The sequence below is a fragment of the Gorilla gorilla genome, chromosome 17 (genome assembly GCF_029281585.2).
Source record: "Gorilla gorilla gorilla isolate KB3781 chromosome 17, NHGRI_mGorGor1-v2.1_pri, whole genome shotgun sequence".
NCBI lineage: Eukaryota > Metazoa > Chordata > Mammalia > Primates > Hominidae > Gorilla > Gorilla gorilla.
The window spans coordinates 61962454-61986974 of NC_073241.2; the positions used below are offsets into that span (position 1 = coordinate 61962454).

General features: G+C 38.7%; 1 protein-coding gene across 1 annotated transcript in view; it reads right to left on the reverse strand.

The window, feature by feature from the left end:
• KLHL14 (kelch like family member 14) overlaps positions 1-24521 on the reverse strand; it is a 99332-nt gene that overhangs the window by 56252 nt on the left and 18559 nt on the right. Inside the window, exon 3 of the mRNA XM_031003574.3 lies at positions 11910-12031. Within this exon, the coding sequence (XP_030859434.1) occupies positions 11910-12031 (122 nt within the window). The remainder of the gene's footprint in view (positions 1-11909; positions 12032-24521) is intronic.

The following is a 24521-nucleotide window of genomic DNA, read 5'->3' on the forward strand; positions in this document are numbered from 1 at the left end:
GAGGCAGGTCTCACTTGTTGAATGGTCTATTGTTTTCATCTTAAAGTCATGTATATCACTGCTTTTTTGTAGTTTGAACAAAAGGTATTTACTATATTCAATTCTTTTAGACTAAAAATCAGTACAGCCAGAAAGTGGCTTATATCTAATGACAGAGATCAGCATGGAGAAGTATAGCCTGCTTCACCTTGATCTGCTGGAGATAGACCTCATAGAGAAATGGTTAACGTTTTGATCCCTTAACTCTGTGAAGGAGGTAAATGCTGCAAAGCAACAAATGAGATCAAGAAATCCATGAGCTACGATCTCTCTCCTCCTCTTCAGATCTAATCATACAGATGAATAAATTGCTATGAAAATACCAAAAATAAAACTAAAAACAATGACTGAACCATTAAAACAAAAATCTCATGTACTCTGTGTTCAGGTAGCAAGAAATTTAATTCCAGTCAGACCAGTTTCCTGTGATTTTTTTCCCCTTTCATCTAAGATATTTTTAATGCTCAGAGGCATTATAATAGAAAAGCATGTATTTTTGTCTGGTTTATACCCATCATCCTTACCATTACAACAAGACAAAAGCATTAAAGTAAAATTAATCATGTCAAAAGATTTTAGCAAAAACAAGCGAGACCATGCATAAAGCATCGCTTTGTCTAGTGTGAAGTCACGCTCTGATTAAAAACATATAATGAAAGTGAAAGTGATACATCATTGCCTTAGCAGTAGGGTTTTCTGAAAGTGCTTTGCGGTTCTCAACATAAAAATGTGGGAACATTATGGTCTTCGAAACTCACAAAGGTTATTGTTCTAGCTAAATGACTAGAATTCAATCTCAATGTTTTAAAAAAATAAATTAAGACTTAATGACCAAACAAGGCAGGTCGGTAGGATTAATAATTAGAACACGCTGTGAGGAGCGGTCGTCTGCCTTGACAACCAGACACAGAGGTATGAAAGTGTCTGCTCAGCACTCCCCTTTCACAAAACCATCCTTAATCCCAGCTAAATGTGGCCAGGTCCTTAAGGTATCAGCACAGCTCTTTGCTCCATCGGAAACACTTAATGAATAGAAAGGTTTGACTGTAGAGTAATCATACACTCCCCAGCAATGGAGTCAATTTATGTATGATCCACAAAACCAAAAATTCTAAGTGGCTGGCTATTCCTAAAATGTAGGTTTAGTTAATGATGTCACCATAGAGTCATCTCATGGACTTGAAAAGAAACAGTTTACTTATTTATTTGTACTTTGCCTTCATTACGTCTTTATTTTGATGGGGATATATACACATAATAATTGCTCTCCAAAATTATCTTTCTATTTGTTTTGTTGTTGTTGTCGTCATGTTGAGAGTCATTTAGGGCTACTGTCCTTAGCAAACTAATGCAGGAGCAGAAAACCAAATACTGCATGTTCTCTCTTATAAGTGGGAGCTAAATGATAAAAACTTATGAACACAAGGAAGGAAACAACAGACACTGGGGTCTACTTGAGGGGGAGGGTGGGAGGAGGGAGAGGAGCAGAAAAGATAGCTATTGGGTACTGAGCTTAATACCTGAGTGATGTAATAATATGTACTGTGACATGTATTTATATATGTAACAAACCTTCACATGTACCCCCAAAGCTAAAATAAAAGTTGAAAAAGAAGTCGTTTCAGCTGTTTTTTTAAATGAGGTCTCTCTAAATGTTGAAAACCATCCTGTTCTATGAGATCTATGTGTATATATCTATATAAATAGATATATACATATTTGCATAACTATATTTTAGATGCATAATAGTTTACATACAATAAATACTAGAAACAATGACAATTGTATAAACTGAGACATATTAAAACTATCTGAGGGAAATCAGACTTTTAAAAATTCACTCCAAATGCATTATAATAATATTTAGAGTGTTTTTCTAAACCTCCTTTTAATATAAATGGTTTTGGCTGAGCGCGGTGGCTTACACCTGTAATCCCAGCACTTTGGGAGGCCGAGGCGGGTGGATCACCTGAGGTCAGGAGTTCAAGACCAGCTTGGCCAACATGGCAAAACCCCAACAACTCCACTAAAAATACAAAAATTAGCCGGGCGTGGTGGCACATGCCTGTAGTCCCAGCTACTCAGGAGGCTGAGGCAGGAGAACTGCTTGAACCCGGGAGGTGGAGGTTGCAGTGAGTTGAGATTGTGCCACTGCATTCCTGCCTGAGAGACAGAGCAAGAATCCATTTCAAAAAAATAAAAAGAAAAAAGAAACGGTTTTATATCCTGGTAATGAATATCATTCCTGACAATACAGTCCTATGTAGGAAGTGACAGAAAGATACATAGAACAATTGTATTCTGACTAATAACTTCCCCTCACAGGAGAAGTGAGAATATCTTGCATGTGACAAGAAGAGTGAAACAAGTATTTGGGAACATAAGGGTGCACTGTTGTAAACATTAGGGGCTAGTAAATATTTTGATTATCCACCTTCTGAGATCTTGGGAGGACTGCACTTTTCCAGCCACTTTGAAATTAGATGTGGCTGAGCAATTTGTTTTTGCTGATACGCCATGTTATTCAGGACAGAAATTTGAGGAGTCAGTGTGACATTTCCTCTTCTCTGCCAGGAAAATGGTGATATGTCAAATAGTGGAGTCTATCAACCTGAGGACTAGAATGAGAAGATGTGGAACAGGCTCCCAGTTAACCTGCCATAGACATGTGACATGAAAAGAAAGAACTATTTACTTACATAAACCACTAAGATTTGGGATTGTTGTCACCGCCTAACCTGACTGATACAGGTGCTGGTACCAAGAAGGTCCAGTGGCTGATAAGGAAACTGAGATGGAAGAGTGGAAAGACAGAAATGGATATCATGGTGAGAAAAATCACTGGGTACAACTGTTATTTGCTCTTACTTGGAAGGCTAATCAGTTATTTAATGAACTTCCACCTCCAAGGGAAGAGGTTGAAAACAGAATGCTGATTGTATGTGTTGGTTGCTGTTGGCTGGACTTGGCAAGATTTACAAAAAAGAGATGATCTCAGAAAAAGCTGGCCCATTTATGAGCAGTATAGAAAGGAAACAGAGTCCAGAAATCTAGGGTGTGTAGCCTTGGAAGACTGATGTTTTTCAATTTTATCTGGTAAGGTAAGTTAAAACTCAGCTTAGTGGAGAGAAAAAATTAAAGGTGTGACTTTCACAGTACTTTCACTGAGTTGGGCTGTCTTAGAAGAAAGTTCCAATTAAGGCTGAGACAACCACCAGTAAATTCTAAAAATTCAGAGAAAAGAGTAAAAAGGAAACTTTCCCACTGAAGTCTTATAGACACAGAAATATAAAGAATATTAGATGGTGGTGGTGGTGTGTGTGTGAGAGAGACAGAGAGAGAGAAAGAGAGAGAAAGACAAGAGAGAGAGAGAAGGACACAAGAAAACAAAGGAAAAAGCAATCCGAGAAGTTTATCAGAAAAGAAATGTAGCATGGTCACCGGCCTTGGAGTAGCTGGAAACATAAGAAAACAGCAAAGTTTTCTTGAGAGTTAATTGCTGAAAGAACTGCCAGCCTTGAGTGAAAGAAGCTGTTGACAATTTGATACCTAAAACCATTATGGTCCTCTAAGTGTTTATAGACATGGAATGTACTTAGAAAACTCTTCCGCTCCCAGGAAGAGCATATTCATCAGGGTCACTTCAGACATGGCCAATGAAGATAACAGGAAAAGAAGGATCTCCCACAGGGAGAAGCAGGGGGCATGGGAAAACAAAAAAAAAATAATGAACAGAATTGGGCAGGACCCTAGTCAAGGAACACAACCCACCTCTTGGATAGGTGCCCTTCAAAATGTCTATTTGGTAGAATTGTTAAATTGCTACAGTCTTTCCAAATGAACGTGTTTACTGGGGTGATCCTGTCCCTATTCCATCATGGTGCATTATGTGTGAGGGACCAGATAATTTCTCTTTAGTTTATTCATTCCGGGTCAAGAGGAGTCTCAAATCAGCTTGATGTTGGGATGACTATTCTTCTCACCCAGAGATCCTCCACAATGAGCTTGATGATTTCGGGTAATCTCCCCTTGGAGGAGAGGTGAGAGTGCTTTGAGCACAGCAGAAGAATACACTGAATATTTGATGTCTAGTAGTATAATTATGATAGTCACATTGTGTTGTTTGAAAATTCTCTGGTTTTCCTCCTTCTGAACTCTGGTAAGCTTGCACTTTCCTGCTTCCCTGAAATGGGGTGTGGTCCTGTGACTGAGAAGAAACGATATATGTCACTTTTAATCACCAGTGCAAGACACTGCAGCTCTTTCTTCTCCCTGCTGCATCCATGATGGAAATGCATGTCAACATGGAGCCCCCACATGCCTGGATCCCTGAATGACTCTGTGGAGCAGATGCCCTCTATCAACCTGTGTTGGACATGTAGAATAAGCAAGAAATCATTTTCTCTTGTCAGTTTAAGCTCCTGAGACTTTTGGAGTTATTACCGCAGCATAATCTAGCTCATCCTGACTGATACACATAAACTTCATGCTAGACATAGAGATTTCATTCTGAATCAAAGTGTATCTTCTTTCTCAAACTTTAGATGAGCAGAAGATAAGATTCAATTTTTGGTTTTCTTCATTTTGTTAAAAAATAATGCAAAGTTAGCAAAAATAGAATAAAAATGTATTGAGGAACAACTCTATTCCAGATCCTGAGCCTGGACATTTATGTGTATTATCTTATCTAATTCTCACAATAACCCTGTGAGGTGAGTACAATTATCTTTAATTTGCAGATAAGATTAAAAGATCAGAGAGTAAGCAGTTTCCCAGAGTCACATGGTCAACACACATCTTGTGTGTATTTCAGTTCAGGTCTATCTGTCTCTAAAGATGTTACTCTGTGTGTGTGTGTGTGTGTGTGTGTGCACACGCACACATGCTCTTTGATGCTATGTTGCTTCCAAGACACAGTTAAAATGTCAAAAAGTTGCATTGAATTGTGGCCTGTCCATAATCTTAAATGCAAATTTTGTCGCTTACACGTCATAATTTGCAATTTAGTCCATAAACCAAGATTATATTATTGACCTCTAAGAGTAGGTTATTATTTCAATTAGCCTATTCTAGCTCTATTCTATGAACATGGTACTACCTCAAGTACATTGGATCCGTTTAGATTTTCATGGGTGAAATGGGTCAGCACAGATTAAATTCCATTCATCTGCTTGGACTTTTTGACTAACGGCATCTTTTGGTGAGATGAATTGGTGTGGGATCTGGAGCAGCACAGTTTGATGGAAATACAGATACCAGTGTTCTATTCCTTACCCTGCCATTAAATCACTGTGTGACCCTAGGTATATAGCACCTCCTCTCTTTGCATAACTTAAAGTAAAAGCCAAAATGAAAAAATTGTGAGCCTGCCATTGACGTTCCTGTATGGCCTGGTCTCTGCCAGTGTCTTTAGCCACATCTCCTATCTGTTTCCCCCTCACTCTTTGAGTTCAGCCACGCACCTTCTTTTTGCAGCATCTTTGCCTTTACTGTTAACTAACCTGGAGCAATCTTATCTCACATCTTCACCTGGGCACTGCCTAACTCCTTCTTATCCTTCAGTTGTCAGTGCAAATGCCATTTCTTTAGTAATATTCCCCATGACTCCTTGATTAGATCAGGACTCTCCACTGCCAGATCTTATATATTTTATACCCTTCTCTCACAGCACTATCACATTTTCTTATTATATATTGCTACCTGGGATTATTTATTAATGCTGGTTTCCCTCTCTAAACTATTAACATGATGATATTTGTTTTGGCTCAGCGTGGTATCCTCTGTGCTTAGCACAATCTCTGTTACATAGAAGATACCAATTATATTTGTTAAATGAATGAAATGAGTGTGTAAAATGAGAGGGTTGGGCATGGAGATCATTTATTCTTTCAGTACTTACATTCAATGGTTTGCCAGACTTAGTCTGTAATTTGCCCAGGAATGACACAAAGCAAATTTAAACAGCCCGCATGACTCATACCTCCTTCATTTCAGATTCAGTAGCACATACGACAGCTTATGTCTAAAGAAGGTATCAGAATTATTTGTACACATGCTGTTCTCTGGAGAAAAAACAATTGCTATATTCAAGAGAGGTATAAGCCAGAAATAAATGAGAGATGGCCAAAGAAGGTCAACCAGTCTTTCTAGGTACCCAGCTTCCTTGAAATACAGTATTTGGAGTGACCACCACACATATTTTCTTAAAAATCTATGAAAAATCCACTAATGCACTGGTGCATGAATACACAGTAGCAAATAATTCAAGATATATAGCAATGTGCAGCCATGTATCTCAAATTAGAAATGAGCTCATTGAAGGTAAAATTAGATGCTAACATATTTAAAAAGTCCAAACACAATTGTCTCTCCTTCTTTGTCCAAAGCCATGGAAACGATTGCTCCATGCACTGAAACAAAAAAATTCCAAGCTAAGAGAGACCAACTGCTATGATATTGTATATAATATTTAGATCACTGTTTTTTCAGTAACCCTGAAAACAAAAATTAGAGGGGTGGATACCTGTCTTGATAATTCCTTGAAATAGTCTCCATGTGATATGGTTCTTGGTTAATTCTGCAGCCCCATTGCTTACTAGTCCAACTTCAGATTTTCCTATAGATACACAAATTTATTTCAGTTGCCAAAAGACACTATACTCCCTCTTGTCTTTTGGCATTCTCAATACTGGGTGGTCTTACTAAAATACTTTTCCATCTACCTTTTGCCTAGGTAATTCCTACCCATTTTTTCAGAGTTACAGATGGTCACTTCTAGGAAAGCTTTCCTAACCTCTCATGTTTACTTTAGGGGCTCATTTTTGTGTTCCCATAGCACCCTAGAATTTCTCTATGTATCTCTTAGCACCCTGTATTATAATTACTTCCTTAGGTTATTGAGAGGAGAGATTATCTTATGCATGTTCTCTCCTACCATCCAACACAGAGTGGGTATTCAATAATTGCTTATTACATAAAGGAATGAGGTCTATAAATAAGTCTAAATTCTTCCTAGGCATTTTCAGAGTCGTTCAAAAGTACCTCATTGTTTTCTGAAGTTCTTCTGCAATGAGAAACGCACTATCTATGAACCCTACCTACCTGTCTAGAAATAACATTAAATTAAATGGTTTGTGGGTTTTAGTTCTTGGTAATAAAGGTAATATGAATAAAGGAAACCCACAGGTACAAAGCCCTTAATTTAACTTACATTTTATTTTCTTCAAAACAAATAATGATAAATGATTATTAGGTTTTGACTAATTTTACTTTCCTCCCTTTATATCCTTAGGGAACAGAAATGAACTGAAATCAAGAAACAGAAGGGCCAAGGAAAGAAGTCCATTTGAATGTATCAACATGCAGGTTTATTAATTATTCCCTGAATAATCAACAACTAAACCATTCTGCATTGCTTGGCTATTGAATATGATCAAACCTATATTTATCATTTGGAACTGAAGTTCAATGTCTTATACAAGCTTTGTTTGCTCATGACTATTCCGTCACCATTTATAGAAAGTATATTTTTTCAGAAGTGTGAAGAATCCACCAGCTTTCTGATCTTTGTGACTCCTCTTAAAGAAATAAATAACAACCAGACACAGGACCCCTCCTATCTGGATGGGATCAAGTTAAATGTCATCCGTGGGTCAGAGGAGACAACCTAGGAAACCACCACCCAACAGTTTCCTTTATTTTCCATGACTGAACACTAGAAAATTCCCAAATCCTTCCACTAAAAGAGAAAAGAGTTGTAAATCAACAGAACGGAAGAGAAACAAAAGGCATTTCCTCTACCTTTAACAAAGGGAACTTAGAGTTATCAAGAGAAGGAACACGCCTTTCTACTTAGCTCCATAATTTTCACTCTAATGTTATTAAAAAGAAGTCATCATTGGTACATGGAAGGATAAATCTATATTTTAAAGTCCCTCTTTTCTGTTGTTGGTCACAAAAGGCAACAAAGAAGCATCTAATAAATAGAATCTCTTATTTGAAACATTGGAAAAAGGATGCCAGCTCCTGGAAAATACCTTGCCCATCAGTAAAGAAATCGGTCCACAGGGAATAAAAATGGAATGGAGAGCTCTCCAATGCTGCCCTATGGGGAGAAATAAAAGGGGTCTCCACATGTGGACTTCATAAAAACTTTGATATAAAAGAAATCTATTATCAAAAGTACACGGTAGCCCCAGCAATTGTTCTGTTTAATCTTTGCACAGAGGATTTAGGGCCTGGAAAGTGCAAGAGGCATGATTTTTGCATTGGCCATTTTAGTATTCATGTCTCCTGTACTGCTTTCTAATAAGTTAAGATGAAACGGGAGACTGCGTGCAGGAGTGAGAGATGCAAGAAAAGCAGTGCTGAGAAATAAAGATGAACAAAAGTGCATCTTGACTTCCCTTTTATTATTAACAGGCGAGGGAACAACAATGCCAAACTTATATTGTTATTACTTAACACTTCACATTTACAAAAAGACGTTGCAGTCATTTTTACATGTTATTTCTCAATACTTTTCTGATAGAGGCTTTTCTTATAATCAGTTTTTATGATGACATATGAAATGATTTTTCCAAAAAGGAAGATAAACATGCAGTCTGTGCCAGCATGTTACCAAAACAATCTTTTTGGTGAGAATAATTGTTTCCTTTACTGTTTGGGTAGGCCAAACAACTGGTTGGCCGACTATTTGAATGTTGTTTTCTTCGTGTTATATAGACCCACTTTTTCACTCCTACTCCCCTCCACTCCATTCAACTCACTATTACTTAAGTGTACCCCTTAAATCGTATTTCTGAAATATAAATAACATAATAGGATAAGATCTAAAGAAAACTAGCCTTCCTCTTAATTCTTCTGTGATATAAGGTGTGTAAATGGAGTGGCACCCATGAGTGAGTATCTGTGCACCTGCCTGTAGGCTGGCCTCTTTCTAAGAGGAGCATGTCTGTGAGGCACACTGAGAAATGTTTGCTCAACATAAGTGGGCAAAGTATGCTGAGATTCAGAAACTCCATCTACCTCATGTTTTAGGTGTCTGCTAGTTAGTTTGCATGGAGAAAGTCATTCAATAAATAAGTAGACCCCAAACCAGGGGACTGTCTCCTACCTTTAACTGTCATCCTCACCTCCATGACAAACTAGTTTGGTATTTCTTCTGGGGCAAAAGAATGGCAGTGGAAAGTTCTCCAATCCCTTAGGCTTTATTAGATTTGGGAAGAATCTGGGATTCTGATGAGAAAGATTTCTTCATTTATTATTAGATGGCCCAAAGCATAGCAATCTGTCAGTTGCCTCTTTCTGTTTTGCAGAATAAGATATCTTAACAAAAACAAACAAAAAAAACCCAGCAGAAATTATCTAGGTAAACTTTCTACATTTCTTCAACAAATGTAAAAAATATGCCTTTACTTGGGGCCATATAGCCATAGTCTAGCAGGTAATAAACTATGTATTTTTAAGTACAAGTCCAGTGAAATGAACATTGTTAAGTAGAGTAAACATTTATTTCAAAGCCATAAGTATGTCTGAGTATAGAAAAAGGGTTCAAGATCTTTAAATATGTTCCCATTATAAGAACTTTACACACACACACACACACACACACACACACATTTATTTCCTTCAATTTCAAATCTAATAAATACAGTCAATAGATACCCTTTTCTCTTTACTTCTTAATCTATAGATTATTAAATCTAACATATGAAAACTATGGAGAATATGCTCCCTACTCTCGGGCAGTGGGTTGAAGTGGTATGTCTGTTGCAGTGTTACTTGTCTGCATGGAGAGCTTGCATTGATTGACTGATGCCTCTAGGTGTAAAGGTACAGTCCTTATGCTAATGTTGATAGTGATGTTACAGTAATAGCAATAGTACCTGCAATTTTTTGAGTGCATTCTATGTGCTAGATGATTTATAAACACAATTTTTATTTTAAAAATACTACAGTGACTTTCACAAAATTAAGAAACCATGACTCCAAATATTTATATGATTTTCTCAAGGTCCTGGATCTGGGTTTGCAACCAAGTCTGTCTGATTCAAAGTTCATGTTTTCTTCCTACATCCCTCCAAGCAGAGCGTTAATTCAGGCAATGTGAAAACTTGAAGTAAGGTGACCATATGTTCCAGTCTATACCTGTTGTCCTGGCATAATTAATAGATTCCCCTTTCATGCTTGAAAATGCCCCAGTGTGGACAATGTTTAACAATCAACCTATCTTTGAGCAAGGTTTAAAATCCACATAAGACTTTTCTAAGGTATTGTTCACAATGCTTTAATTAATCTTTTTGTCTTTACTGAAGGGTGTCAAACAAGTAACAAATTGGACCTAGCTTCTTGTATTTGGGAAAACAAATGGATTTATGAATGAATATCATTTACTGGTTGGGTGTATTATCACTCTGTCATCTCTCTTTGAGAATCTTTTGTCCTTCCTCTTTTCTCTCTCCTCCTCCTAGTCTCCATGTTTCTTTCTATGCAGGCTTTCACTATTGGTCAAGTATTAAAAAATAAATTCCTTGGTTTTGCTTTAGCTTTTGTTTCTGACAAACCTTTAAAATTCAGCTTGGCCACTCACTCAGATGTTTAAACCACTACTAATGGTATTTTTGTCAAAAGAGAAATAAAAATCATTTTAAGACATCACTAACTTATTTTTCTTTCTTTCTTCTCCTTAATCTTGCTGCTACTATTCCACTACTTCTTTACTACAACCGTAGCGCATTGGTGTCCAGGGAGCTTTCTTGTTGCAGTTCCTGGACAATGCTACTGCAGGTTTCACTGGGGGATGCCAGCTCCAAAATGTATTATTTCAAGCACCACCACACATGTCTCTGCTCCTCTTCTGCTTTTATGGGTAAACTGTTGTCCAGTTTCTATTATTTTAAAGGGTTTCAGGAAGAGGAAAGGAAACGATTTTTGAAAAATAAACATGATAAAATATATAACTGTTAAGACACATGTAATAAGAAAATCTAACATTCACTTTTGTTGGTTTTAAATGTATGGCTTTGATTTATGGATTAAAATTGCTCATTCATTATTTTATCTATACAGCTCTGGGCAATTTTGACAGTTAAAATTTAGTTTTATTGACCAGTGCAGCCACTGTGCCCACGAGGGGACTGGTGCACACAGCCTGCTGCACTCAAGAAACGATGACTTTTGATTCCATGAGTGAGTCCGATTGGGAATCATAACCGATATAACAATAAGTTCCAAATCTCAGTGCCCAAGGCAAGACGTTTGCTGTAAAATACAATCGCCCTTTAAGAAGGGGAGGAGAAGAATCCTGGGTAGAAGTTTGCAAGCACAATTTCATGCAGCTGGAATAGGCCACAAATATATCTGTCCATTCAAACTATGCAGCAGTATAAGGGGACATTTCTCTAAAGACCCAGTTCCACAGACTAAATATTAATGAGCAAAAATGCCTAAAAAGCAAAATGAATGTTAGTTACAGAGACAATGAACTTAACAACCATTTTGATGTGAGAAAATTTACTAGCGAGTGCCATAAACCAACCTTTTGCTTTTCAATGAACAACAACAAAAAGAACAGAAGAATTTTGGGGGGAAGATCTTTGCTCCTCCCCCACACCCTCCATTGCAGCACATACAGAAACGTAAACCAGTACAGTGATTTTAGGCTAGGCCTACTCGACTACCAAATTGGCCACCTCTGCAATGTTAATTTAGTCTTTTACTCTAAATCCCCCGTGATACATAAACAAACCTCCAAAGGGGAACAAATCAATAAAATGTCTAATTTGATTAACCATGTTTTCAAATTCATCAAGACAGCGCTAACCTGAAATAAATAGGTGAGTGAATAAATAAATAAATAATGCACTCACTTGTGAGTATTTTCCACGTCTTCTTTTCATCGTCATAATACTGAACCAAATTGCTGGGGAGCCGGTCTGGTCCAGGAGGCAGCCCTCCAACCAATAACAGCATTTTCTTGTTAGAGCGAATTCTTCACCCAAAACAAAAGAGGAGATGAATAACCACATTATTGTAGAGTCTTTTTCGTGGCAACGAAATCATAACCATCAAAGAATGTTCCTTGCTTGCAGATATCTATTTCATTTTTTCCTGTTTCTTCCCCCATTCATGTCTCAACAATTTTTTTGAACCAAGCAGAAAAATGATCAGAAGAGCTGCACATCCCCTTACTCATAGAATAATAAGATCCCTTTATGCAATTTGTTAGAGGTTCATTCTAGAACGACCTTTTTCTTATATTATCCCTTTAAATCATCACTCTTTACAGCTGAGTACACATGAAATGCTCTGGAGTTGTACTAAGGTTAAGCATTAAACTTGCATGTCAAAAATCGTATTAGTCAAAATCATTATTATAAGCCATTCTCCACTCAAAGAACCTTGAAAAAATTAAGGTTATGCAGGGAGTTTGTGAGCCAACTCTTTAATCACCCAGGGAACTTCAAATACCAGTTTGGTACAATTAGTAGCACAGGGCTAACTGGGGTGGGTTAACCAGTTTGAACATGAATTTTTTTGTTTGTTTAATTTAGCTTAGACTTCTGCCTTCTTCCCCTTCCCCCACTCCCAGCTCACCCTCCCCTCTGCTCTCCCCCTGTGCACCACTGGCGATATAGCAGCACCAATTGGTAAAAATGAGACTGTGATGTTGTTGTGAGCCTCCCCAGAGTGGAGCCCTGCCAATGCTTGCCACTGATCCAGCGGCATGAACCTGCTCAACTGTGCAAAGTCACTCTAATTCCCTCCCTCTGTTTTTCTACCTTCTCCCCCAGGGGGCAACCACTGAAAGGAGTGACTACCCACCCATCAAGAGCTGGCAATTCGCTGCTATTAACCGTGACTGTGATTCCCAGTCCGCCTGGCAGTTCCTGAGAAAGGCCTGCAATGTCTCATATGCAGTAAAAGCTGTAAGATGCACCCTGGCCAGCACACTCGACCTGATGGATGTACAATCCTCAGGAACAGTAATGGATTGAGCACACTTGCGATTGAAGCAGGGAGAGGAGGCCCAGACCCCTACAAAGGGCCTGCTGATTTAACAGTCGCTTTACATGTAATTGAACTTTTCATGTACCTGAAAGGCTCAAGGTGGTGGTGGAAGAAACGGAACAACAATGATTGAAGGAAAAAAGTCAATAAATACAAAAGGATGCCTGTTAGTGATGATCACAAGCCCACGGCGTGGCTCTGAATCTATGATTACATATTCAGCTCATTCTGATTCAAGAATGCTTGGCGAAGTATGCCCTTGTGGAGAAGCATTGTTTGTTGGTTAAGAACCTAACATTCGGAGAGTTAACTTAATACAGTTAATGACATCTCCATGTGAAGGAAGGGAACAAGAGAATTCCTTTGATGAAACTCTGGTGCCATTGAATGCATTATTATGCCTCAGTGGAAAAAATACCTTCTGGAGAATTGCCCATAGTAGACACTCATAGATAGAGGGAGCTGTACTTACAGAGGAATGAGTAATGTGATGGCAGCTTGCAGTGTTAATTTTGCCACCCTGTGGATATAGTTGAGCCAAAAGGAAAACAAACAAACCCAAACTCTGAATTTGAAGTACCTTCAAACAGTACCCATATGCTTTATAGACTAGTAGTTGGCAAATAGAATACAACAGCAAAGAGCCCCCATACTTGGAGGATTTCAGTGATTGGGGTGTTTTTGCAAGAGGGGTTAAGAAATATCAGTGCAGTCTGTACCTTTCTTTCACTTGGAAAACATACATACATAATTCACATGCTACATAATCTCCTAAATGCATGGCCACAGAGCTGATATATGACCATTTTTTTCTTATTTTAGTTTTTAGCCCGAATAATCAACCACTCTGTGTGTGTAAGAGAAGTCAAGATGAAAACAAATACTCTTTTTAGGTTGCTGCAAATGACCATGTGTAGACAGACCTGTTCAACTGGAAGTCACGATTCTGTGACGGTCCTAACATCACTCGTCCACATGCCGCCAGACTGCAGTTGGGGGTAGATCAGTATCAACAGGATAGACACAGAGGAAAGAACTCATGGAAGTGGCGGTTGTGACAAAAGCAACATAATTAAATATATTTTAGTATATAAATAAATTAACTGCTTAAAACATGTATTTAATGGGGCCAGGTGTGGTGGCTCATGCCTGTAATCCCACTACTTTGGGAGGCCAAAGCAGGCGGATCACCTGAGGTCAGAAGTTCGAGACCAGCCTGACCAACATGATGAAACCCCATCTCTACTAAAAATACAAAAAATTAGCCAGGTATGGTGGCAGGCACCTGTAATCCCAGCTACTTGGGAGGCTGAAACAAGAGAATCTCTTGAACCCAGGAGGCAGAGGTTGCAGTGGGTTGAGATTGTGTCATTGCACTCCAGCCTGGACAAAAAGAGCGAAACTCCATGTCAAAAAAAAAAAAAAAAAAAATTAGCTAGGTGTGGTGGCACATGCTTGTAATCCCAGCTACTTGGGAGGCTGAGGCAGGAGAATCACTTGAACTCAGGCGGCAGAGGTTGCAGTGAGCTGAGATCACGCCATTGCATTCCAGCCTGGGCAACAAGAACAAAACTCCATCTCAAAAAAAAAATGTGTTTAATGGATGGCAAAGGGAGATGAATGCATGGCTCACACATGTTTGTAAGGTCATTTCATTCATTGATAAGAGGAACTTCCCTAGACAAGTTACACTGGTGATTCTCCACCCTGATTTAGATGGACCATCTCTGCTGATAAGGAGAGGATCTAGTGTCTTTGTTCTCTTGCCCAAATTGCCAGCCATTGCCATCTGTCCTCTAAGAAGTGGACTGACTACCAATACAAAAGCCAGTGAACAGTGGGCAAACGGTAACACCCTCCACCCCTGCCAACAGTAACATGATTCAAGGGCTAGCTAGCAAAGAGCAATGAAAGATTCCACATAACTAAGGTAAATCTCTAAGCGACTCAGGCCTCTGCAGAGACTGTAATAAAGAATTATGTGGAGGAAAAGGAAATCCTACTTACCCTCAATGGCTGTGTGTTTTCTACAACAGGGCAGTGCTTTGAAGCCATTATGTATGGCTTTCTTAGTGAATCAAGATGCCTTCCAAATCTTTTGCATTGTTATATTTACATCATCATTCATTCAATTTGTCATGACATTTTACTTAGAGTATTTTTTCTCTAAATCTTGTGTTATTCAATTTTCCAAGCCAGTATCAATATTATTTAATTCTAAATAAAACTTGAAGCTCTACTTTGTGAAGATGAACCAAATTGAAACCCAAAATAGGATAAAACATGTAAGAAGTTGGATCATACAGAGGAAAGAACACATCAAGTAACAAAACACATTTGAGTGGTTTTCTCACTATTTTCTCCATTGACTCTCAAAACAGCTCAACGAGGTAGGTATAACTCCATTTTACAGAGAGGAGAGAAAGTTCCCATAGCTGTTATAAGAAGGTACACATTTGGACATTACAGAAAACTATGAAGATTTCTGAATCCAAATAAAGAAACCTAATAGAGATTACTTTACATTTCTTATTGCTTAAGAATAATACAAATGAGAATAAGCATCACATATTTTACTTTGATATAAATGCAATGTCAACTATTCAATTACTCCTAGAAAGCAATACAAGTGAATAATTCCTGTGGAAAAGCTTCCATTCTTTTTACAATGTGCAATTATAATAGTGACAATGACAATAACGACAGTTAATAATGAATGCATATTGAATACTGAACTTCTGATTATCATACTATTTATTTGATGTGTGTGAACTTCAATTTGAAAACACCACAAAAAAAGATACCTGTGAACTAGAAAAGTAAAATTAAGAGAAGCTGAACTAACTGTGCTGAAGGGGGTTTTAATTATTCTTTTTCAAATAATTCCAGCAGAGCTTTACAGGTTTAATTTTAGATTAGTCAAAATTTATAAATGTAGCCTCATTGCAATCTCTAGAGCTTCTTCTCATGGCAACATAGTATACTTTTTAGAAGCTCTTTACATAGGGAACCAATTTAGCCCAAATTAATATATTCTCTTCATACCTTTTATTATTTTCAAATACTCCTTTCACTCTTCATTTTACCCATTTTACCCAACCCAGACCAAAGTACGTATTGAAAGACAAGGAATAAAAGAAATGTAAACAAAAAGCTGAGTATATCGTGGTTAATAATATTTGAATGTCTTTGATCTGAGTTCCTTGATTCTTGCATAGAAAAATGTAAGGTTGCAAAGGCGATGGAATCTGAAGGTCTCCTTTGTTCCATCTCAGTAACTGCCCAACATTTACCATGTGTCACATTTGGGCGTGTGTGTGCGCCTGTATGCGTGAGTGCTGGCATGCATACATACTTTGGTTCCCAGGATGAATGATTGAAGGATGACCTAAACCTCCTGGTGTAAACAAATTTTTCATCATACTGGTGTTCTAAGTACTGTAAAATCTCATTTATTTATATTTCAGTGATTTGGAACTTCAATAATTGGGAAACAGGCCAGATAAAGTTTTCCTTTCCATGATACATGAGAAAAGTTTTCATGAACTAGATTGCAAAAAAACTTTTAACCTATTTAGAAATCAGCTGATATGCTGGCACTTTATAATCACCAATGCACATTTAGGCAAAATTCATTTTACAGATAACAAATAATTCTCATTTATGAAAGAAGATATTCTGCAATGTTCTAAGAATCATTAACTCATAGAGTTAGAAGAAAACTTTGAGGTAATCTAGTTCAGTAATTCCCAGGCCCTAGCAAGTTACCAGGATCAACTGAAGGCATTAGAAATTTTGGATTCTTATTATAGATTTTCAGTTCTCGACTCTCAGAGATTATGATTCAATAGGATGAGTCTTAAAAAATCAATGCTGTTTCACAGCCTTCCAGTTGATGCTAATACACAGCCAGACTTGAGGCCACTGACTTGGTCTAGTCCCCTACATAATATAGAAATCCTTTTAATAGTTTTTTAAACAAGTAATTATTATTATCTATTTGGAAATTTGAAATGAATCTTAGGTTTTCAGATACACTCTGTTGTTAAAAGTTGTTGTACAGTTGTGTTAGATATATTTTTTCCTCTTAAGCTGAGCTGAAAAACCTACCTAGGTTTTCTAGAGCAGTGGTCCTCAACCTTTTTGGTACCAGGGTCCGGTTTCATGGAAGACAGTTTTTCCATGGACCAGAGGGATGGTTTCAGGATGATTCAAATGCAGTACATTTATTGTGCACTTTATTTCTATTATTATATTTCTATTATTACATGGTAATATATAATAAAACAATTATACAACTCACCATAATGTAGAATCAGTGGGAGCCCTGAGCTTGTTTTCCTGCAACTAGACAGTCCCATCTGGGGGTGATGGGAGACAGTGACACATCATCAGGTATTAGATTCTCATAAGGAGCACACAAGCTACTTCCCTCACATGTGCAATTCACGTAGGGTTTGCGCTCATATGAGAATCTGATACTGCCACTAATCTGACAGGAGGCAGAGCTCAGGTGGTAATGCAAGTGATAGAGAGCAGCTGTAAATACAAACGAAGCTTCACTCGCTTGCCCACCACTCACCTCCTGCTGTACGGCCCAGTTCCTAACAGACCATGGACCAAAGAAAACTGAAATACTAGTTTTCTTTTAAGGCTTTCTAAAATCACAGTAGTGTTTTAGCAGTCACAGTGCAGTGCTGGGTCCCTGTTCAGCTTCTACTGATTATCAATATCAATCTTTTTTTAAAAAAACAAGTGTTTTCAAGCCAAGTTTTTCCTATCCTATATTTCTTCTAATTAAAATATTTTAAACAGCTATGCGTGACTATTTTTTAACATTTTTTGTCCTCTACTGATTTAGACACTTTGCTTCAATTCGTTTACAGTTAGCAATTGTTAACTGAGTTCCTACTATGTTCCAGGTGGTGTAAGGATTGGAGATAATAATGGGAACAAGAGGAGTAAATTCCCTGTTCATTGCGGTACTTAATTCTACCCTAGTGGGGACATCTATGGAAGCCATCACAATCTTTGAGGCAGAGTAGCCTAGTTGTTAAGGGTGTAGACCTCTTAGCTAAGGTGAGATGCCTGGTTTCAGCTGTTCTAAGTGAACGTAGGCTGGCCTTTTTGTCACTCTTATTTTTATTTATTTTATTTTTTTGAGATGGAGTCTTGCTCAGTTGCCCAGGCTTCTGGAGTGCAGTGGCATGATCTCGGCTCATTGCAACCTCTGCCTCCCGGGTTCAAGCAATTTCCGGCTAATTTTTGTATTTTGTATTTTTGTATTTTGTATTTTGTATTTTTTAATTTTTTTTTTTTTTGAGATGGAGTATCGCTCTGTCACCCAGGCTGGAGCGCAGTGGCGCCATCTCTGCTCACTGCAAGCTCCGCCTCCCGGGTTCACGCCATTCTCCTGCCTCAGCCTCCCGAGTAGCTGGGACTACAGGCACCCGCCACCACGCCTGGCTAATTTTTTGTATATTTAGTAGAGACTCGGTTTCACCGTCTCCATCTCCTGGCCTGGTGATCCACCCGCCTCGGCCTCCCAAAGTGCTGGGATTACAGGCGTGAGCCACCGCACCAGGCTTTTTTTTTTTTTTTTTTTTTTAGTAGAGACAGGGTTTCACCATGTTGACCATGCTGGTCTCTACCTCCTGACCTCAAGTGATCCCCCGACCTCGGCCTCCCAAAGTGTTAGGATTACAGGCGTGAGCCACTGGGCCTGGCCTCTTTGCCTCTCTTTAACCTTATTTATAAAATAGGGATAACACTAACAAGACCTAAGGCGCAGGCATCTTTAATTTTCAGAATTAAAAGACATAATATATGTAAAGCATTTAAAACGGTGCTAAATAAATGCTAATTATCATTACCACCACCATCATCAACAACTTCATAGTTATTGACATCATCATTATCCTCCTCATCCTCATTATCATCAGTATTATCTGTTCCTTTATGTAATTTGCAGGTTTGACAAGCAGGTGGCCTATGCCCTCATCCAAGTTTTATTACTTAAAGATAATAAAGAGTTGTACTTCAATTGTTTTGATATTTTAATTATGCTAACTCATTCTTCCTGAAATGATACTAAACCATTGGGATTTTTACTTTAATTCTCTACATAGGGGCTTTGGGAGTGTATGACCATTTTTTGAAACATGGAGATTTGATTGAAAACAACGACAATAACAACAAGCAGTTTTGAAGTAGCAAAGCGATCCAGAGTAGATAATCATTATCCCATCTTTCAGAAGCCAGGTTAATTACAAGTTAAGAGTCATCAGACCTGGATTTAAATCCTCTACCTTTTCTTATGTTTAACTCCTTGGGCTGACTCTAAGCCTCAGTTGCTTCATCTGTAAAGTGGGAATAATGGTATCCTCTTACAAGAATGTTGTAAGGGTTAAATAAAGTCATTTAGGTGTAATAGCAAAATAAATGCCTTCTACTTGTAACCAAAGCCACTCTGTAGAGCCAGTCCCTCCAGCAAATGAAAGGCCCTTTGTGCTGCTGACACCTTGAAAGATGAATATCTCTGCATACTGAAGGGGGAAAATATTGATACTTTCCACATAATCCAGGAGGAAGGGGCTGTGGAAAATGGAAAGAAGTTTTGACTCTTTCCCATGTCCTCCCAATTTCAGTGGACTTTACTAAACTTATGATAGCTTAGTATTGCATAAAAGCAATAAATGGGCATTTTCACATCTGGTGGTACAGCAGCAATGTATGGGAGTGATTTGGGAGGTAGAAAAGGCCAGGAAAACACAAGCTCCAGGGACTCACAGACATGAGGATGGGTGTGTGAGTCAGTTCAGGCTGCGATAATAAAAATACCATAGACTGCGTGGCTTGAACAACAGAAAATTATTTCTCATAGTTTTGGAGGCTGAAAAGTGCAAGATCAGAGTGCTGGTAGATTCTGTTCCTAGTGAGGGCCCACTTCCCATTTCTGTTCTCATATGGTGAGGGGGGCAATGAGAGAGAGAGAGAGAGAGGAGAGCACATGTGTGTGCTCTCCTCTCTCTTCTTATAAAGCCACTAATTCCATCATGAGGGTTCCACCATCATGACCTAATTACCTCCCAAAGGTCCCATATCCAAATACTATCTTACTGGTGATTAGGGTTTCAAGGTATGAATTTTTAAGGGGTGGACCCAAACATTTAGACCATAGCAAAATAGTTTTGGTTTTCCACAGGCCATAGGATTACAGAGGTTCATAGCAATTTCTTTACCAGATCTGTTATGCCTCCAGCTGAAATCTGGGTTACATAGGAATAAAATATTTATATAGTTCAAAATTGATAAATGATAGCGATTATTATTATGTGTAATTATTAACTTTACAAAGTACTCATTTGAAAATTCATCTTTGGAATCTTGGAGTTTTTATTGCTTAGAAGCCTTGCAGATACCATATGTTACACTGTATATAAATAGCCAGAACTTTGATTGCATAAGCAAGTTTAACAAAAATATAAAATCACTGGACTTCCTACAATGGTATTGACTCAGATCTCATTCATAAAATATAATCTACTTACTCTCTTCGCTGCCAGCTGCCTCTGTTAGGGTAGTCACCAAATCTTACGATATTCAAGTCACCGAATTTCATGGTATCCTTGACTCTTCCATTTTCTTGCTATATTCTATAGTTTCTAGAGCTGTAATATTTCTTAAATCTTTCTCTTCATTCCAGCTGAGCTGCCATCAGCTGGATTCAGCTAGGTTGGTTCTCCCTTGTGCTGTTGTAAAGTGGTAGCCCTGCTTTCTGACCCCCATCCCCATCAACACTACATATTTTGTCAAATGAATTTTAGCAAAGCCAAACATTAATAACCAATTACATCAGTCCTCTTAAAAACCATTGAATTCCCAATTACCTATCTTATTATAACCTCTCTTTCCTTTCTCTCTTTTTTTCCCCTATTAGTAAATGTCTTCCTGGAATTTCATTTGGGGGATAAAAGAGCTTGTGAGTCCAGATCTGGAAAAATGTGAAAGGGGAATTTCAGACGGAAGCTGCTCAGATCGTGGGGAGGAAGTAAACAGAGGTAGATCCCTCTACTCCAAGTAATTGGCCTGGCCAGAAGGAGGCTTTGAAAGGCAGCTAGCCTTCCCTAAACTTCCAGCCAGAATGGTACCCAAAACTGCCCCAAGGAGAGCTGCTACCCTTCTCTTAAAATTTTCCAGCGAAGTAAACTCCTTTGAGAGTTTGTTCCAGCTGATTTGCTGTTGTATTTAGGTTTCTTTATCATAGCTGTTCTTGGTAATTACACAGCAGCTTTCATTGGAAGAGCCTTTAAATAGACCTGATAATGCCTCTCGGAGGTAGGTAAACACAAAGTATCATTATCCCCATTTAACAGATGAAAGACTAGAGGAAAAGGGGCTTAGGCAGCTTCTCCAGTGTGCAGGATGGGTTTTATTTTCCTCCATTTCACACAAGAAACATCTCCAGGGTTTTCTCACACAACTCTTCTGTGGCTCTCAGGTGTGGCTGAAAATGCCTTACTTCTCAGAGTCTGACTTTGGGCTCCCCTTCTTCCTCACACACAGAGTCTGGCTATGTGGTGACTGGAGAACGGTCAGTCACGTGCCTATTATTTAGTTTTCCTAAGATGGAAGTAACTTTAAGATTTGTTTGATTATATCATAAAGATAATACATGCTCGCTGAAAAAAACTTCTGACTATACTTAAAAGCAAGAAGAACTTACTACATAGTAGGTGCTCAATAAATGTTTGTTGTATAAATGAAGATATGACAAATAAAAGAAGGAATAGAGTCCAACATAGTGTCTCATGCCTGTAATCCCAGCACTTTGGAAGGCCAAGGTGGGCAGATCACTTGAGGTCAGCAGCTTGAGATCAGCCTGGCCAACATGGTGAAACCCCGTCTCTACTAAAAATACAAAAATTAGCTGGGGGTTGTGGCGTGTGCCTGTAATCCCAGCTACTCAGGAGGCTGAGGCGGGAGAATCACTTGAACTTGGGAGGTGGAGGTTGCTGTGAGCTGAGGACACGTCACTGCACTCCAGCCTGGGCAACAGAGTGAGACTCCATCTCAAAAAAACAAAACAAAACAAACAAACAAACACCAACAATGAAGAAGGAATAGGTGGGCAGACTAAAAGCCCCATAAGCCCCAGGGATCAGTGGGATTACAAAATCCCACTATCTAGGAGGATGTTATAGATTCTTTATATTCTTTTTTTTTTCCTTACTTGTTTCAAGGTTCAGTCAGTGGGGTGGAGGTGCCAAAAGGCAATGGGGAAAAAGGAAAAAGCGTATTTCTGAACCACAGGGTGGAAGACTCAGAGAGCCATATATTGGGAAAAGGACACTCATATCAACCAACTCCCAAATCTAAGCTGCTATTTTTACTATGTACTGCCCTAGACCCTCCACCTTTTATCCCTGTCTGAGCATGTCCAAATAATGAGTCTTTCTCTTGTTACGTTATCACGTTCATCATTTTTCTTTGGATGTCTCTGCTTATCTTTGTTCTTTAGGTCTAGTGTTGTCTTATAGAATAGGAGCCTACCATGATAAAGTACAATGTTTACCAAACTTCAGTTATCAGTACAACAGAAGACTTTCATTATTTTTGCCATAGCCACATGCTTTGAAATTATTCACTAAATATTTTATTTAAAACTGCTCACTTAAAAAAATGCTTCCTTAAAAATCCCAGGCTATTGTAGTGGTTCCCAGTGTGGGAACTTTTATAAGCTATCAGAACTTCTCAGGGATTCTGATTCAATGATCTGGGATGGGACCCAGCATCATATTTGTGTGTGTGTGTGTGTGTGTGTGTGTGTGTGTGTGTGTGTGTGTGTGTGTGTGTGTGTCTTTTAAGCTTTCTCAGTGATTCTATTAATAAGATGCAACGGGTATTGAGAACCATGGTTCTAAGCAATTATATTTACTAAATCATGGGCTTCATGGGTTAATTATTTTATCTCTAACACACGTTAAAATATAACAATACCTAACTTATTATAAATGTTAAAATGATTTCTTGTGTACCATCTGAAATTGTCTCACATTCTACCAGTGGCAGATAAATCCTACTTGGGGACGCACTATAAGAAATGGAAGAAATCAGGACTTTAACATCTGAAGCTCTGAAAACCTGTTACATTCCAACTCTGCCACTTCCTGTCTGTGTGACCATGTGAAGATCAACAACTTTGTTGGCTCTTGCTTTACACATTGCAATTTTGATTAGCCATCTTCCCACCCCTTCACTTCTCACCCCGCCCCTGTGGCTCACATGGGTCCTCCACAATTCTTCCAGAATGTTACTGTGTCCTCTAGCATGCAGTTACGGTAGTTGGCTTATGCTTTTGCCACATTCCTCTAGGCACCAAACTTGCAGACTGGCTGGTGATGGCAGAGGCAGATATAACAAAAAAGTCTTCAGACCTTTATCTGAATCCATGAAATGTAGCCCACCCCCACCACCCAAGGTTTAGCTCATAAGCCCCAAGGATCAGGACGAGTTTATCTTTATATTATACATAGCACTTGACACTTCATCCTTGGCCCTTTGCTTCATGAGGGACAATGGCTTCCAGCCAAGTTTATACTCACGGCATTTCCCCCTCCTTCTCCACCTCCCAGATTAAAGCTTTCTTTGGTAACTAGGAGCAGTTGAATATCTTCTTTGCTTGATTACCTATATAATCCCTAATTCTAATACCTCCTACTTAGCACCTTTCTTCTGAAGAGCATAAATTGCAATGGAAATAGCATCTCATTAATCCTCCCCACATCCCTGTGAGGAAGTTGCGTGGCAAGCATTAGCTCTCAGACTAATCCTCCTGCCTGCAAGTGGGATGCAGGGTCCCGCTGCTCTCTAGCACAGATGCTTGCTACTGAGCAAGCTGGTGGGGACAACCAACATGTGTGTGACAGGAGAAAGCTCTTCTCTTTGTTCAAGAGAGATGTGGTTCTGTGCAGCCTGCCACAGTGGAGCCATTCAAGCTCTGTATAGCCTAGTGACGAAAGGAGATAAAGCATCACTCTCAGGCTAGTGATGGACTCGTAAGTAATGCCTGCATTTAAACTCCTAATAAAGCCCAATTATTAGACTATGCTGCCTCCTGAGAGCCAATCTCATTACTGAGACTTCATCCTGTCTTTTTCTTTCTCCCTCCCATCTGGCTGGCTTTTGGAAGAGATAAGAGTGACTTTTTGACCTAAGGAAACTTTGGCACCTGCTGCAGAAGAAAAAGTGCAGAAAGACACCAAGGTCGCAAAATAATAATGAAAATTCAAGTTCAGAAGGATGCAACATCTTTCCACTAAAATTGTATCTCTGAGAGAGTGAGACATAATGGTAGAAATGAATATTTTGACAGCAACCTGACATTCTGAAGAAAGGAGTTCAGCCATTCAAGATGATGCTGAGAGGGACAACAGCCTCCCGATCTAAAGTCCAATTTCATTCATTACTGT